At 55.5% G+C, this 14567-nt stretch overlaps 1 protein-coding gene across 1 annotated transcript in view; it reads left to right on the top strand.

The window, feature by feature from the left end:
- DNAH17 (dynein axonemal heavy chain 17) overlaps positions 1-14567 on the top strand; it is a 117405-nt gene that overhangs the window by 30877 nt on the left and 71961 nt on the right. Inside the window, exons 20-30 of the mRNA XM_046677445.1 lie at positions 1908-2162; positions 3444-3613; positions 4298-4520; positions 5812-5928; positions 6067-6153; positions 7683-7835; positions 9610-9858; positions 11610-11732; positions 12833-13180; positions 13267-13358; positions 13772-13898. Coding sequence (XP_046533401.1) covers positions 1908-2162; positions 3444-3613; positions 4298-4520; positions 5812-5928; positions 6067-6153; positions 7683-7835; positions 9610-9858; positions 11610-11732; positions 12833-13180; positions 13267-13358; positions 13772-13898 — 1944 coding nt within the window. The remainder of the gene's footprint in view (positions 1-1907; positions 2163-3443; positions 3614-4297; positions 4521-5811; positions 5929-6066; positions 6154-7682; positions 7836-9609; positions 9859-11609; positions 11733-12832; positions 13181-13266; positions 13359-13771; positions 13899-14567) is intronic.

Here is a 14567-nt window from a genome sequence, read left to right as displayed (position 1 = left end):
GTGCGCATGTGTGTGCGTGTGCGTGCATGTGTGTGCATGTGTGTGCGTGTGTGTGTGCGTGTATGTGTGTGCGTGTGTGTGCATGTGTGTGTGGGTGCATGTGTGGGTGCATGTGTGTGCATGTGTGTGCATGTATGTGTGTGTGTGTATGTGTGTGCATGTGTGTGGGTGCATGTGTGTGCATGTATGTGTGTGTGCATGTGTGTGGGTGCGTGTGTGTGTGCATGTGTGTGTGTGTGTGCATGTGGGTGTGTGTGGGTGTGTGGGTGTGTGTGCGTGTGTGTGTGTGTGTGTGTGTAGTGAGGTGAGGACACAAGAAGAAATACCTGGCAAGGTCAAGGACAGCTTGCCAGAGGAGATGACATGTGAGCTGAGCCTTAAAGGATGGGAGGGGATTTCCAGGCAGATGGCGTCAGGCAGAGAAAATGCCTTGAGGATTTCTGAGCCACAAAAAGGTGACTTGCCTGGTCCAGGCGCATGCAGCAAGCTGTTCCGGAGTTCAGAATAGAGTTGGCCACCAGTGATCAGCTCAGGTACGGATGTGGGACCCAACTCACGCCAACGAGAGCCAGACGCCCACATGTGCTCTGGGATCTGACGGGATGCGTGTCTGGACTTCCTGCACCCATCCTGGGGCCCTGAGAGCGGCTTCATCTACTGATGAAGAAGATGATGAAGAGCGAAGCAGGCTGAGGGTCCTGGTGATCAAACCACACTCCAGTCTATGGGCCACCCCCCATCTCGTCTGTCACCACGAGATTTTAATTTATGGAGGTGACGGAGGGACATGGAGAGGTCAGTGCCACTGAAAGAAAAGCTGGATGTTGCTCACGGTTCTCCTGGAACTGCAGGGCCACAGCGGGGAGCACCAGGTTTGGTCAGGAGGGAGAAGCAAGAGGGAGGAGAAAGCCCTGGCCAGTCTTTCTTGGGGTCTCCGAGGGAAAGGCGACAGGCCGGGGAAGCAGCTTGGGCCTGGCCAGTGTGCATCATGTCAGCTGGGCTCTGGGCTTTAGGGCTGGTCCCCAGTTATCTGGTGCCTAGCCCAGGCTGATTAGGGCAAGGGGAGGCCCGGATAAAGGAGGCGGAAGAGAGTGTAGACTTGGATTGGTTGGTTTGCACATGAAAGGCGTGCTCGCTCCCTGTCCCAATCCTTGGCTGTCTCTAAGAACTGGCCCTGGGAGGGGCAGTCTCTCCCTAGCCAGCAAGATTTTTTAAGCTGTCAAAGCATCTTAAAATGCAGAAAATAAAAAACATGATTGATACACAGCCCCCATCTCGAGATTCTCCGGTTACATAAGCCAGCAGTTGTTTTTTTTGCTTACATCAACCTGGGTTGGGTTTTCAGTCACTTGGGACTCAAAAGCTCCTGTCCAGAGGGGCCTCGCACGCCCCTTGCTCTAGCCATCCACAGCTCAAACACCCTGCTTCCTCCCAGCGCAGGGCCTGTGCACGCACTTTGCTGCTTCTCTTGCTCTTTGCCTCCCTGTCCCGTCCATCAGCTCTCAGACCAATGGTTGCTTCCTCAGGGAGCATCCCAGCCTCCTCCCCACTGCCCCTCAGAGCAAGGGCCGGGCTCGCGATGTTTCGTGTCTGTGATTCTCTGATGAACGTCTGACCCCACCGGGGCTGTAGCCTCCGTGTGGGTCCTGTCCGTCCCCAGTGGCACACAGCAGGTTGAATGAATGAGTCGATGCATGAGTCACCCTGGGGTCTGCTGGGCCAAAGTCACATTCAGCACACCTTCTCATGGGAGAACATTGCAAATCAGCACACGTCCCTATTTCCCATCTTGAGAGGTTAGCAACGCTTCTGCCGACAGAGCCGCTCTCCAGGACGAGGTGATCAAATCTAAGTCCTAAACGCCAGCAAAACGCTCACCTGTTTGTTTCTCTCCTGCCCCCTTCCAGACGGACCTGGAAGACGTTACTGACCTGATAGAGATGAGGGAGGAGGTGTCCAACCTGGTTATCACTGCCATGAAGGCGGCCGAGGAGTACCAGGACTCCTTCGAGAGGTACTCCTATCTCTGGACGGACGACCCCCAGGAGTTCATGAAGAACTTCCTGATCTACGGGTGTGCGGTCACCCCTGAGGACTTGGACGGCCGGGCCGAATCGTCCCTTCCCAAGACCCCACCCACGCTCGCCCAGTTCCAGCAGCAGGTGCGTGTGAGCCCCGCCCGCTGGCTTCCTGGCCTCCGGAATTGCCCCATGGAGGATCACTGGGCTTGGTTTGAAAGGGGTGAATGGTTTTAAAATGTAGGTTTTATTATAAGTCAAGAGACGACTGCCATTGAAAAGATAGCCTGTGACTCACGGTTCCCAAGAGGAGGGGGCCCGCCAGGCCATGCGCGGCCACACGAGGACGCTCCAGGGTGGGGGAGGAGGCAGAGGGAGTGAGCGGACAGCATCAGCAAGAGCCTGTATTGGGGTTTTCTTGGTCAGGAGAGGCAGGGCAAGCAGGCTGAGGATTGGCGAGTTTGAATCGCTGCAGTGGACTGCGGGGTGTCGGGACTGGCTGGCACCTGGCCTGGGGTGATCAGGACAGGGCAACACTGGGCCAGAGTGTAGCACCCTGTGAGAGCCTGATAAAGGAGGTGCTGGCGTGTGGGCTCTGGGTTGGTTGTTTGTGTAGGAAAGGTGTGCTCCCTGGGGAGTTGTCTGCCATCTCTAGGAACGAGCTCTCCCTGGGAGGGGCAGTCCCTCCAGGGCCGGCGAGGCCCCCGATGCCAGAGCATCCAGAACATAGAACATAAGAAAACAGGGGCCGGCTCTGTGGCCGAGTGGTTAAGTTCATGCGCTCCGCTGTGGTGGCCCAGGGTTCGGATCCTGGGCGCGGACATGGCACCACTCGTCAGGCCACGTTGAGGCGGCGTCCCACATCCCACAACTAGAGGGACCTGCAACTAAGACATACAACTATGTACTGGGGGTTTGGGGAGATAAAGCAGGAAAAAAAAAAAAGGCAAAAAAGAAAACATAGTTCGTGTAGGAGCCGCTGCCTCTTTTCCTGATGCACGGTGAGAGAGAGAGAGAGGCCGGTGAGTGGAGGTGACGCACCCAAGGAGAGATGCACAGGGGGGCACATTTTGCCGCACAAGGATGGGGATGGTTGGCCGAACGTGCCAGCCCTGAAAAGGTGAAGCCATGTGGAGAGGGCGGAGTTAAGGGGAGCCCTGCAGGTGCCATGGCCACACTCACCTCCAGTGGCTTTTGTCCTGTTCTTCTTCAGAAGCCCTGCTGGCCTTGCCCAATGCTGCCCCTCTCTGATGTTATCCTGGGCTGGGGATAGACTGCTGGGCACAGGGACCCCCAGGGGTGCTGGAGAAGGAGACTAGCCGGCAGTAAGGGCCTCCCGCGTGCCAAGGCTCTGTGCGGGGCACCCGCCCTGTGCCGGTGTCACCCCCACAGCCGCCCGCCCAGTGAGCAGAGGCTGTTTTCCAGATCGACTCGTATGAGAAGCTGTACGAGGAGGTGTCCAGGAGCGAGAACACCAAGGTGTTCAGCGGCTGGCTGCAGGGCGACTGCCGCCCCTTCAAGCAGGCCCTCCTGAACACCATCAAGCGCTGGAGCTTCATGTTCAAGCGACACCTGAGCAACCACGTCATCAACAGGTGGGCGCCAGGACCCTGCCACCCACCCTGCCATCATCCTGACCGCGACCACAGCCCAGGAGAGCCCAAGAAATACACCAGGGGCCTCCACAAACAGCCTTCCGTGGAAGCGCATGGTGTCGGGGGGGCGCCTCCACCAGGGAGGACACGGGGGCGAAGGCCAGGCTAGGAGGCAGTGGCCCCACCAAGGGCAGGTCCCAGCAGAAAGGGGCCACCTGGCTGTGAGCGAAGGCTCTGTCCCTCTGTCCAGCCCCTATTATGGAGCACCTGCAGTGTCTGGGCGCCAGACGCCGGGGAAAGCTCTGGGAGCCTGGGTCTGGCGGGGAAGCCTCGTGTGAGGACCCTAGCTGCGCCGTTACAGGTAGTGGTCAGCCGTGGGCTGTGTGGGGCCAGAGGGAGGACGATGGACTGGAGCACCCTCTGGGAGGCCGGCCAAGGCTCTCTGGGATGTGGCCTTACACTAGGACTTGCTGGTCAGTTTGAGCAGAGCTGGCGAGGCGTGCGGTGACATGTGGGCAGAGACGCAACAAGCAGCCGGTGTCCCGAGAGGGACAGGAGCTGTGCCTCCCTCGGCGGGGCCTTGTGAAATAACCGGGGAGCACTGGCTGCGGTCCCTCTGCTCAGACGGGCCTCCCTCCACCCCGGGCGGCGCCCTCACTGGTGGTTCTTGCCTTCCTTCGGCAGCCTCGCCGACCTGGAAGCCTTCATGAAAGTTTCCAGGACTGGCCTAACGAAGCCCCTCAAGGAGGGGGACTATGACGGCCTTGTGGAGGTGATGGGCCATCTGATGAAGGTCAAGGAGAGGCAGGCGGCGACTGACTCCATGTTTGAACCCCTGAAGCAGACCATCGAGCTGCTCAAGACCTACGGGGAGGAGATCCCTGAGGAAACGCACGCGAAGCTGCAGGTGGACGCGGGCGCCTCGCCATGGCCGGGGAGGGGGGACAGCCAGGCTGGCTGCGGCAAGGCAGTGAGGGAGAAGGGCTTGAAGCTGCATGTGCACAGCACTTTACAGCGGGTTTAGGCAAGGTCAACGGTCAGCACCACAGCAGCTGGTGGGCGACCGGGCTAGTGGGGAGGGATGGAGAAGACAGTCCTGGGGCTGCTGCCCCGCCGCCGCTGCAGTTCCAGCCTCCTCCCAGATCCGGCTGCCTCTCCTCCCTGGCTCCCCTTCTCTGCCCCGGCTCTGTGTCCAGTCACACAGGCGCATTCCCCCTGCCGGTAGGTGCTGACTCAAGCCAGTGCCCAAGACCCCACAGCTGAGAGGGTAACAGGCTGTGGGGCAAAGGGGGAAGGAGCCGGAAGGCTGACAGCCACGCAGAGCCAGTGACCACGGTGACCCCGGGCTGCCCTGGCCTGCTTCGGAGCACGTGGTGTTTTGACTGAAAACAAGAGGGCGGTGCCTTCCCCTGCCGCCCTGCCCAGGCCCAGCTAAAGACCGGGCTGGAAGTGTGCGGCCAGTCCCCAGGGGCTCCGGGCCACGGATGGGGTAGCTGGTGTGATCAATACGGCGTTTGAGGCATGCCCCTGCCTACAGAGAGCGCTTGTCAGTTGCAGGAGAAAGTGACACAATGTGTCTTCCATCTGTGGGCAAAGAATTCGTGGGCTGGGATTTTTTTTTTCTTTAAAATATTTTATGATCATATGTACATATTTTCCCAAGTGTGGAGTAGTTGGAAAATACAAAAACTCATCTGACTGTTACAGCCGTTCTTGAAACGGCAAACTTACAGAGATGGACAACAGGTGCGTGGTTGCCCAGAGTCGGGTGGGCGGGTGCAGCTACAGAGAGAACGCAGGGAGGTCTTTGTGGTGATGGACAGTGTTGTGTGCGGCTTGTGGCGGTGGCTACAGGAACCTATGCATGGGGTAAAATTGCCTAGGACTACACACGTGCACACATGCATGCACACACATGTGCATACATGTTCACACAACACGTGCACACACACACACTTGCACAAATAGATTGGGGTGAAAACTGAGAGGTTCTGTCTCTAGTTCAGAGAAGCACACCAACGCCGGCTTCCCGGTCTGGCTGTTGACAGAGCTGTGTAAGATGCCAGCACCCGGACGGGGGGACGGCATGCAGGACTCTCCATCCGCTTTTACAACTCCCTGTGAGTCTATGATTATTTCACAATAGAAAGTTTTAAAAGAACAGAGAAAGGAACGGCCCTTGGCCTCTCCTGCCGTAGGAACTGCCAGAGCAGTGGACAAACACCAAGAAACTGGCCATCCAGGTGAAGCAGAACGTGGCGCCCCTCCAGGCCAACGAGGTCAACATCCTGAGGCGGAAGTGCCAGCAATTCGAGGTAGTGCGGCCCCCCGGCGGGGCCGGGCCTCGGGGTGCAGGCTGTCTGATGGGGGCAGCAGCGTGCGGGCTGCGGGAGCCATGGCAATCCAGGCTGGATACGGGCAATGCAAGCCGTCTCCGTGCGGTTCTCTTGCAGCTCAAGCAGCACGAGTTCAGAGAGAAGTTCAGGCGAGAAGCCCCCTTCTCCTTCAGTGACCCCGACCCCTACAAGTCCCTGAACAAGGTACTGTTGCTCTAGGATGAGATGGGGTCGTAACTCGGGGAACCATGTTGCTTTCTCGTGTTTTCTCAAGCTGTCATTCTTCTCGGTCCAGAAACACAGCCTCGGTGCCGCTGTCCTCCAGGCCACGTGTGTGTGTGCGTGTGTATGTATACATGTGTATGTGCGTGTACCTGCAAACTCGGACGTTCCATGTGGTCTTCCCTGCGTGGGGGGCTGCTTAGAGCTCCACTCCAGGCCCACAGCTCACACCCATCTGAGTCTCCTGCGGCCTCGCAGACCTGCCCTGCCGCTCAGCTCTGCTCTCCCTCGGAGGTCCCCAACCCCATTCACATTCAGCAGTTTCCTGTCACCGGGCTTAGCACTCACCTGTCGTCCCTGACTCCTTTCTCTCCCTGGCCCACCACCTGCAGCCAGTGGCCAAGCCTCACCCGTGTCCCCGCTCTGTTCCCACGGTCCAAGTCCATGGTCAGCGTCCAACATGCAAGTTCTACAACTTGCTGGACCTGGCAAAGCACTCAAGCTCAGGCCCTGAGGGCTCTCACAGGGCAGGAGGTCAGGAGGGTGTGGGGTGCATGGGGCCTGTCGGGGAGCCCCCTGGGAGCACAATGGGGCACCACCAATGCCTCTCTGCTCCCAGCACAGTGCTCAGCACCCACTGTGACCAGACCAGCCCCCCCTTCTGCCTCACTCTGCAGCCCCACAGGCTTGAGTGCAAGGGACCCCCAAGATGTCCTTCAGGGTCACCCATGCTTTCCCTCCCCCAAGCCTCTGCTTTTTGGCTTGCTCAGCTTCGATGCCCACCATTCCCAAAGGTCAAAATCCAGCCCTTTCTCCATGGCCGTCTTCTCACGCCACATTCCCTAAACCAGAATATGGATGCTCCCATTCGCTCCTTCGAGCCCCCGGAGCCCTTATCCACAGGGCCCCAGGCGGATTCTTTGAAGAGACCCGTGTGGGCTCCATTAGGTAACCGTATCCACGCGTGAGACAGGCCCTTCTGCGGCGGAGTGCGTACACTGGGCTACCCACCTTTGTGCCCATGCAAACATACAACATGCTTGCTACCAAAGCATTGGCAGCCGTCCGCTCTGAGTCATGTGGTTTGGGATGACTCTTTTTTTCCTCCTCTTTGTCTAGATTTTTCTCATTTTCAAAGCAATCAAGCATTACTTACATAATTTTTAATAAGATAGAAATATGTCTATAGCGTGAAAATTGGGGAAATTCTAGGAAATCACGGACTCTCAGGAGGAAATTGGGCATTCGTACAATGTCCATTGGAAGTCAGTCCTCCGGCCTGAAAGCACAAAGATAAACCACTTTCCCGTGAATTCAGAAGTGAGGGGGCGTTTGAAGGTGGGCAGGGGAGGGGGCTGCTCCCCTGGCTGGAGGGTTTGTGTACAGGTGTGTGGGGGAAAGACAGCACAGTGATGGCTCTGAGAAGGTTTGCTCGCATACAGCAGAGGGAAGGGAGGAGGGTGCCGCTGGGCGTGGGCCCCCTGTTTACTGCCTCCCTCGCCTGCTCGCAGCAACAAAAGAGCATTGCGGCCATGGAGAGCATCATGGAGGCGCTGTGCAAGTCTGGGAGCCTGTTCGAGGTCACAGTCCCAGATTACAAGCAGCTCAAAGCTTGTCACAAAGAGGTCCGCCTGCTGAAGGAGCTCTGGGACATGATCGTCATGGTGAGGGGGACGGCAAGCCACTGGGCACGGGGTTGGGGGGCAGACCGACATCGATGGTACCCAGGGCGGGGGGGGCCTCTGCACGCGCTGTATCCTGGCACCAAGAGGAGCTGCTCCCACTATCCTTCGGCTGTTAAGATGCAACAAGAGCATTGGATGGAGGCACCTACTCTCCTCCGGTCACTCTACCCGACACTAAGGCTTTGTAGGTGGCATACGTGCATGTGTTAGCTCCCGCCAGTTTCTCTCCTCTTGGCTCACCTGTTTTCGAAGATATTTTAGCTCTTCTCTCTTATCCTTTTGAATGAACTTCAGAATCTGTCAAATCCCCCTCCCCTCCAAAAGAAAATTATTCTGACTTTAAATGAGCTGGATCTTCTGGCGAGCTAACCTGGGGAGAGCTGCTCCCTTGGCAGCACTCAGGGTTCCCACACAGGAGCGTGCTCTATCTCTTCGTTTATTTCATTTTTAAATATACCGTAGTAAAATGTTGTAAATGTCTTCATTCTGGCTATACCGAGTCTACGTATTTCTTCCAAAGAGGGAAAAGGTCTTTGGAGTTTAGGCTGCATTACAAATGCCCATAAAGAGAGAGTGTGGACTGAAGCTGCCTGTCAGTTACTTTTTTGCAGTTAGCTGAATTAGAGTCTCTTGGCTCTGAGTGCCATCACAGAACACGGTTGCTAAAGTCAGAACGAACCGCATACTGCACCTTCCCAGGAAACAACAGTCAGCACAGACGAGAGGATGGAGGGTGTATTTCCCAGGGGATAAGACTAAGCATCTACAGTCAGGATATTTCGCAAAAAAAGTGTCCAAAACAAACTAGCCAGGACACTTTATGATAACAGGATACAGAAGAAGCTTAAACCCACCAGAAAGGGCCATTGATTCCTATGGGGGTTGAGGTTTTGAGTTTTTGTATCTTCAAGGTCAATCTCTCGTAAACACCCCCAGTTTGTGTCTTATCTGACATGTGTGCTTGTCAAGCTCAGGCCTTTCCGCCTCAAGCACCTGGGTCACCATCCCTGTTTTCCTCAAGGATGAGCACTGCCAGCTTCACAGCCACTTTCAACGCCCCGCGAATCGAAGGCTGCAGGCCTCGTGGTGCTGTTTCCACTCTGTAGGGTTATTCCCAGGTAGCTTCTGCATCTTGTTTCCTACTGTCGTGAATGAAATGTCTTCTATTATATTTTTATCAGTCAGTCTAAACTAGGCTGCTCTGCAGTAACTAACAGCCCTAGAGGCATCTCTGTGTAGTTAACAATGAAAGTGTATTTCTCGTCCATGCGAAGTCCACACTCCAGCTTCTAGTTCAGGAGCCTCCAGGCAGCACATCCCTATGCTTCCATGATCGCCAGGGCAGGCGCAGCGAACCCTGAGCCAAGTGTCAGTGATTACATGCTCCTGCCCCCCAAAGGGTCAGGTGTCACTCTCGTTTCATTGGTCAAGTTACGTGGCCACACCAAGAAGTAGGAGGAGCTGGATCCTGGGGAGCAGTAACGAGGCCACCACAGGATTTTGCCAAAGGATATTTTAACTGCTAACTTTTAGGTTGTACCCTTAAAAGTTTTTAAAACTTTTTTTTATCTTTTAAGTTGTAGCTTTACAACCAGGTTGATTTCCCCTTGTATCCACCCACTTTACCAAACTCTGTTATTAGTTCTAAATATTCCTCACTGGGTTTTGCTCCCCACGAGCAGTGGCAGTGAGGCGGGGCAGCTCTTCCTGTATCTTCCCTGACAAGAGTAGACAGTGGGTGTTTGCATCTCAGGTAAATACCAGCATCGACGACTGGAAGACCACCAAGTGGAAAAACATCAATGTTGAGCAGATGGACATAGATTGTAAGAAGTTTGCCAAAGACGTGAGGTCTTTGGACAAGGAGATGAAATCCTGGGATGCCTTCGTGGGGCTGGACAACACGGTGAAGAACATGATCACGTCCCTGCGCGCCGTGAGCGAGCTGCAGAACCCCGCCATCCGGGACCGCCACTGGCAACAGCTCATGCAGGCCACGCAGGTACCGCTCGCTGTGGGGGCTGGAGGGCACTGCCTCTGACAGCGGCCGGCCTGAGCTGCTCAGCCGGGCGACCAGGGCTGGTGCTGATCAAGCCGGGTGTGGGCAAGGCTGGCTTCACGCACACGTGATGTGGGCAGTCACACAGGGCTCTGCGCTCAGAGGGGCCCTGCGCAGAGTTGAATGCTCTGCAGTCACCATCTTGAAATTCTTAATCATTTTAACAGAGGGCCCATCATTTTCATTTTGCACTAGGCCCTGCAAATTATGTAGCCGGCTCTGGTTGTAGGTTGAATGTCCACAAGGCTCAGGAAGTTTAGGGTGGATGAACAGCTGGATCTCCCAGACTCCCCAGGAGCACAGAGTCCTAGTGCCCAAATTTCCTGAGGATGTTCCTGAGTTGGGGGTACTGGCCTTGACACCCACAGGAGCCAAACAGGAACGCTCCCCACTGTCAGCAAACATTGAACAGAACTATACCGGACAGCTGCTCTGCAGAGGCCCCACACAGCTGCCAGGATCCAAAGACAGAACACGTGGCCTCTGCTCTGAGGGAGGCAAAGAGAGAAAGCCCAGGGCACACGGTCCTGTTCGGAAGGCCCGGTGGAATGCTCAGGAATGATTCTACGAGTGTAGAGGAGGCAGGGCCTCCGAGGGGAGGGAAGAGCAGGAAGGGCTGCAGGAGCACGTGGAAGGTGGCCTGGGCCTGGGGAGAGAGAAACACAGAGACAACGGAAGGGTCGTCTTGAGTACCTGAGTCCCGAGACCATAGCTGGTCCAGACCGCTGGCCAGCAGGCCCGTGCGCCCGATCCAGGTGCCCTGGGAGATCCCCGGGCAGTGACCAATTAGCACTAAAATGCCCCAGGATTTCGGCACAGCTGAGGACTTAGTGAGAGCCGGCCAGAGTTTTTCCCAAACATCATCGAGAGACATTCGATTCCAGCCGTTGGTTAAACCGGTTTCCGTGGCGAGCTCAGAACCCGGGCTCGGAAACATCTGTCTGTGAGAGAAGAAAATAAGCTCGGGGATGGGGAAGGGATGTGAGGACTGAGTGGCACGATGCAGACACCTGCTATTGGACTCAGCCACGCCTGTTACTACACGCCAGCTCTGAGGTGGTGCGTCAGTGTCCTGTGGCTGCCGTAACAAAGGACCACACACTTGGGGCTCGAAACCACAGGAATGTGCTCTTTTGTGGCTCTGGAGGCCAGAAGTCTGAAATCAAACTGTCGGCAGGGTTCCCTCCCACTGGAGTCTCTGGGGAGGATCCTTCCTGCCTCTTCCAGCTTCTGGGGGCCCCAGGCACTCCTTGGCTTGTGGCCACATCACACCAGTCTCTGCCTCTGTGGTCACATGGCCTCCTTCTGCACGTCAAATCTCCCCCTCCTTTCTCCTCTAAGAACACCTGTCATTGGGTGTAGGTCCCACAAAGTTAAGCCAGGATGATCTCATCTCAAGATCCTTAACATTGACAAAGACCCTTTTTCCAAATAAGGTCACGTTCTGAGGTCCGGGGGGACATGGAATTTGGGGAACACTATTCAGTCCACGGCAGGTGGCTTCTGCTATCACACGATTTTACAGGGAGGAAAGGCAAGGCTTGAGGCAATTCGTGCAAGTCATGGATCCAGTGAATGGTGACTCAGAGCTTCCAGCTGCTCCTTCTGCAGCCGGATTACTCACTCCCTGCGTCTCCCAGGACACAGATGTCCTCGACTGGAGTACAAATGGAACATTCCTATTTTCCCCCCAGGTGAAATTTGAAATGTCAGATGAGACCACCCTGGCGGATTTACTCCAGCTGAACCTACACAACTACGAGGATGAGGTCCGAAATATCGTGGACAAAGCTGTGAAGGAGTCCGGGATGGAGAAGGTACCCTTTGTTGGCATCGAGATGCCCTTTGTGTGGGATGACGCTGGGCCTGCCGGCCCCGGCCGGCGCCTGCAAGTCTCTCATTTCACGTGGGGTCCAGCGGTCACTTCACACAAAAGGAAAGGTTCCTGGGCCTTCTCTTACCTAACCCACACAGAAATCTTATAAAACATTTCCAGAGTTTATTACCAAAGAAAACCCCAGTCCCGTTCCTGTCTACAGCTCCGTCTCTGCATGCAGTGGTATGCACATTTAGGAGCAACCTGAACTCTCTCCGTTCACGGAGCAGAGTCTGGTCCTGTCTGCCTCGTCCTCGGCCTTCTGAGGAGCTGAAGGCGGGCGGGCGGGAGGACGGGCCTCGTCCGGCACCTGGGCTCGTTAATGGGCCACGGGCTGGGGCAGCTCCAGGCCACGGGGAAATTCTGGAGCGCTCCTTTGGCAGTTCAGATCTCTCTCCTGGCCTGTTTTGTGAGTTTGAATTGTCACATCTTGGCTTTCTTGTTTTTTCTCTTAACAGCTTTATTGAGCTATAATTCACATACCATACCATTCTCTCATTTAAACTGCACAATTCAATGGCTTTTAACACATTCACAGATATGCGCAACCATCACATATTAGAATTAGTCAATTTTGGAACATTTTCATTATCTCAAAAAAACTCACACCCCTTAAGCTATCACCCCCCATCTTTCATAGCCCCCACCCCAGCTCTAAGCAACCACTAGCCTGGTTTCTGTCTCTATAGGTTTGCCTATTCTGGACTTTTCTCATCAATCAAATCATACGTATGTGGCCTTTGTGTCTGGCTTCTTTCCCTCGGCATGTTTTCGAGGTTCATCCATGTTGTAGAGTGTATCACTACTTTGTTCCTTTTGATGGCCAAATAATATTCCCTTATAGGGATAGACTGCATTATTTTATCCATTCATCCATTGATGGAATTTGGGTTGTTTCCACCTTTTAGCTACTGTGAATAATGTTGGTGTAAACATTTTGGCTTTCTTACGGTGGGGCTTATTCTGTGTTCTGGGAAACTCTGGGTCCTTCTCAGCCCCTCGTGCCAGATGCTCTCTGACCTAATTTCTCTTCCCCTGAAGGTGCTGAAAGCCCTGGATAGTACCTGGTCCACCATGGAGTTTGAGCACGAGCCGCACCCGCGAACGGGCACCATGATGCTCAAGTCAGACGAGGTGCTGGTGGAGACGCTGGAGGACAACCAGGTGCAGCTGCAGAACCTGATGATGTCCAAGTACCTGTCCCACTTCCTGAAGGAGGTGACGAGCTGGCAGCAGAAACTGTCCACGGCAGACTCGGTCATCTCCATCTGGTTTGAGGTCCAAAGAACCTGGAGCCACCTGGAGAGCATCTTCATTGGCTCTGAAGACATCCGTGCCCAGCTGCCGGAGGACTCCAAGCACTTTGACGAAATCGACCTGGAATTCAAGGTGAGCACAGCCAGGGCATTTCCAGAAACGACTACATTGGAGAAAATGGGGCTGCTGACACCTTGGCGGCCCCCGTCTCTTCCCAGGCCTTGATGGCAGATGCAGTGAAAACGCCAAACGTGGTGGAAGCCACCAACAAACCGGGTCTCTACAACAAACTCGAGCACATGAAGAAGAAGTAGGTCGTCCTCACACCTGTGCAGACGAGGGTTGTCGTAGCAGCAGGAAACCCAGTCATGTGCCCCCTGCTGGCCTGGACCGGGCAAACACCCGTCACCTGCACCCCACACTTCCCACACCCCATAGATCCCCCCCACACTCCCCTACCCTCACACCGGTGCTCATGCTCCCGGCCACATCCTACCATGCTGCCCCATCGGAGGAAACACCATCTCTGGAGATTAAACAGTGCTCCCTCCTACCCAGGGATGCCCGTGGGTCAGGGGCTGGCAAAGAAGGAGTGCGTCAGCTTGGAAGGTCTGAATGAGACAGGGGCTGTGGACGACAGACTGGGCGTCTGCAGGGCTGTCCGTCCGGGAGCGGGGGGGCTGCAGAGAAGGCTTCCACAGCCCCCCTCCCCCCTCCTCCCAGCTTGGCCGTGTGTGAAAAGGCCTTGGCGGAATATCTAGAGACAAAAAGACTGGCTTTCCCAAGATTCTACTTCGTCTCCTCGGCTGACCTCCTGGACATTCTCTCCAATGGGAATGACCCCGTGGAGGTAGGCGAGCCCCTGGCATCCTGAACTTGGGCCCACTTCCGGCGCGACCTCCAGACTCCAGGTGCCCCCATGTCTGGGTACCCTTAGGATGTTGGAGGCGTGTCCATGGATGTCCCTGTATCCCCTCCATGAGCTCATCCACGCCAGAAGCTGCCCAGGCACTCATGTCAGATCCTGCCCTTTACCACCCGTGCCTCATTTTCCTCATCTGGAAAGTGGGTTCGATGCCAGGGGCTTAGCGAGAAGCTGTTTTTGAGAGATACGCCCACACACTAGGTCGCCCTCGGGCTCATTCTAATAAATCTCAGGCCCCAGGAGCCAGGGAGAAAATGTTCCTCGAGGCTGTTCTGAAACAGAGAGGGTTAACCAGCTAGCTGAAGGGAACGCGACTATATTTGAATCAAAAAGTTACAGGACTCAGGAGATGAGTGCACAAGGGTGGCCGGAAACTTAGGATCTGAGTCTGTGAGTTAGGGAAACGGGCCCAGTGCCTGGGACAGAACTTCTCCAGGAAAAGAGATGTTCGGGGTCAGACACTGGTCTCTAAAGTGCCGGGTCTCCTGGGCTGGTTCTGGGTCCTGCCTGAGAGCAGTTTGCGCCGTGCCCTTTCTTGCTGAGGCATGTTTAGTTAGCGTAGATCAGAGAGCAGGGGCTATATTCCAAAAAATG

Source organism: Equus quagga, chromosome 11 (assembly GCF_021613505.1).
Source record: "Equus quagga isolate Etosha38 chromosome 11, UCLA_HA_Equagga_1.0, whole genome shotgun sequence".
In the NCBI taxonomy this organism is placed as follows: Eukaryota; Metazoa; Chordata; class Mammalia; order Perissodactyla; family Equidae; genus Equus; species Equus quagga.
This window is presented reverse-complemented; position numbering and strand designations above follow the sequence as displayed.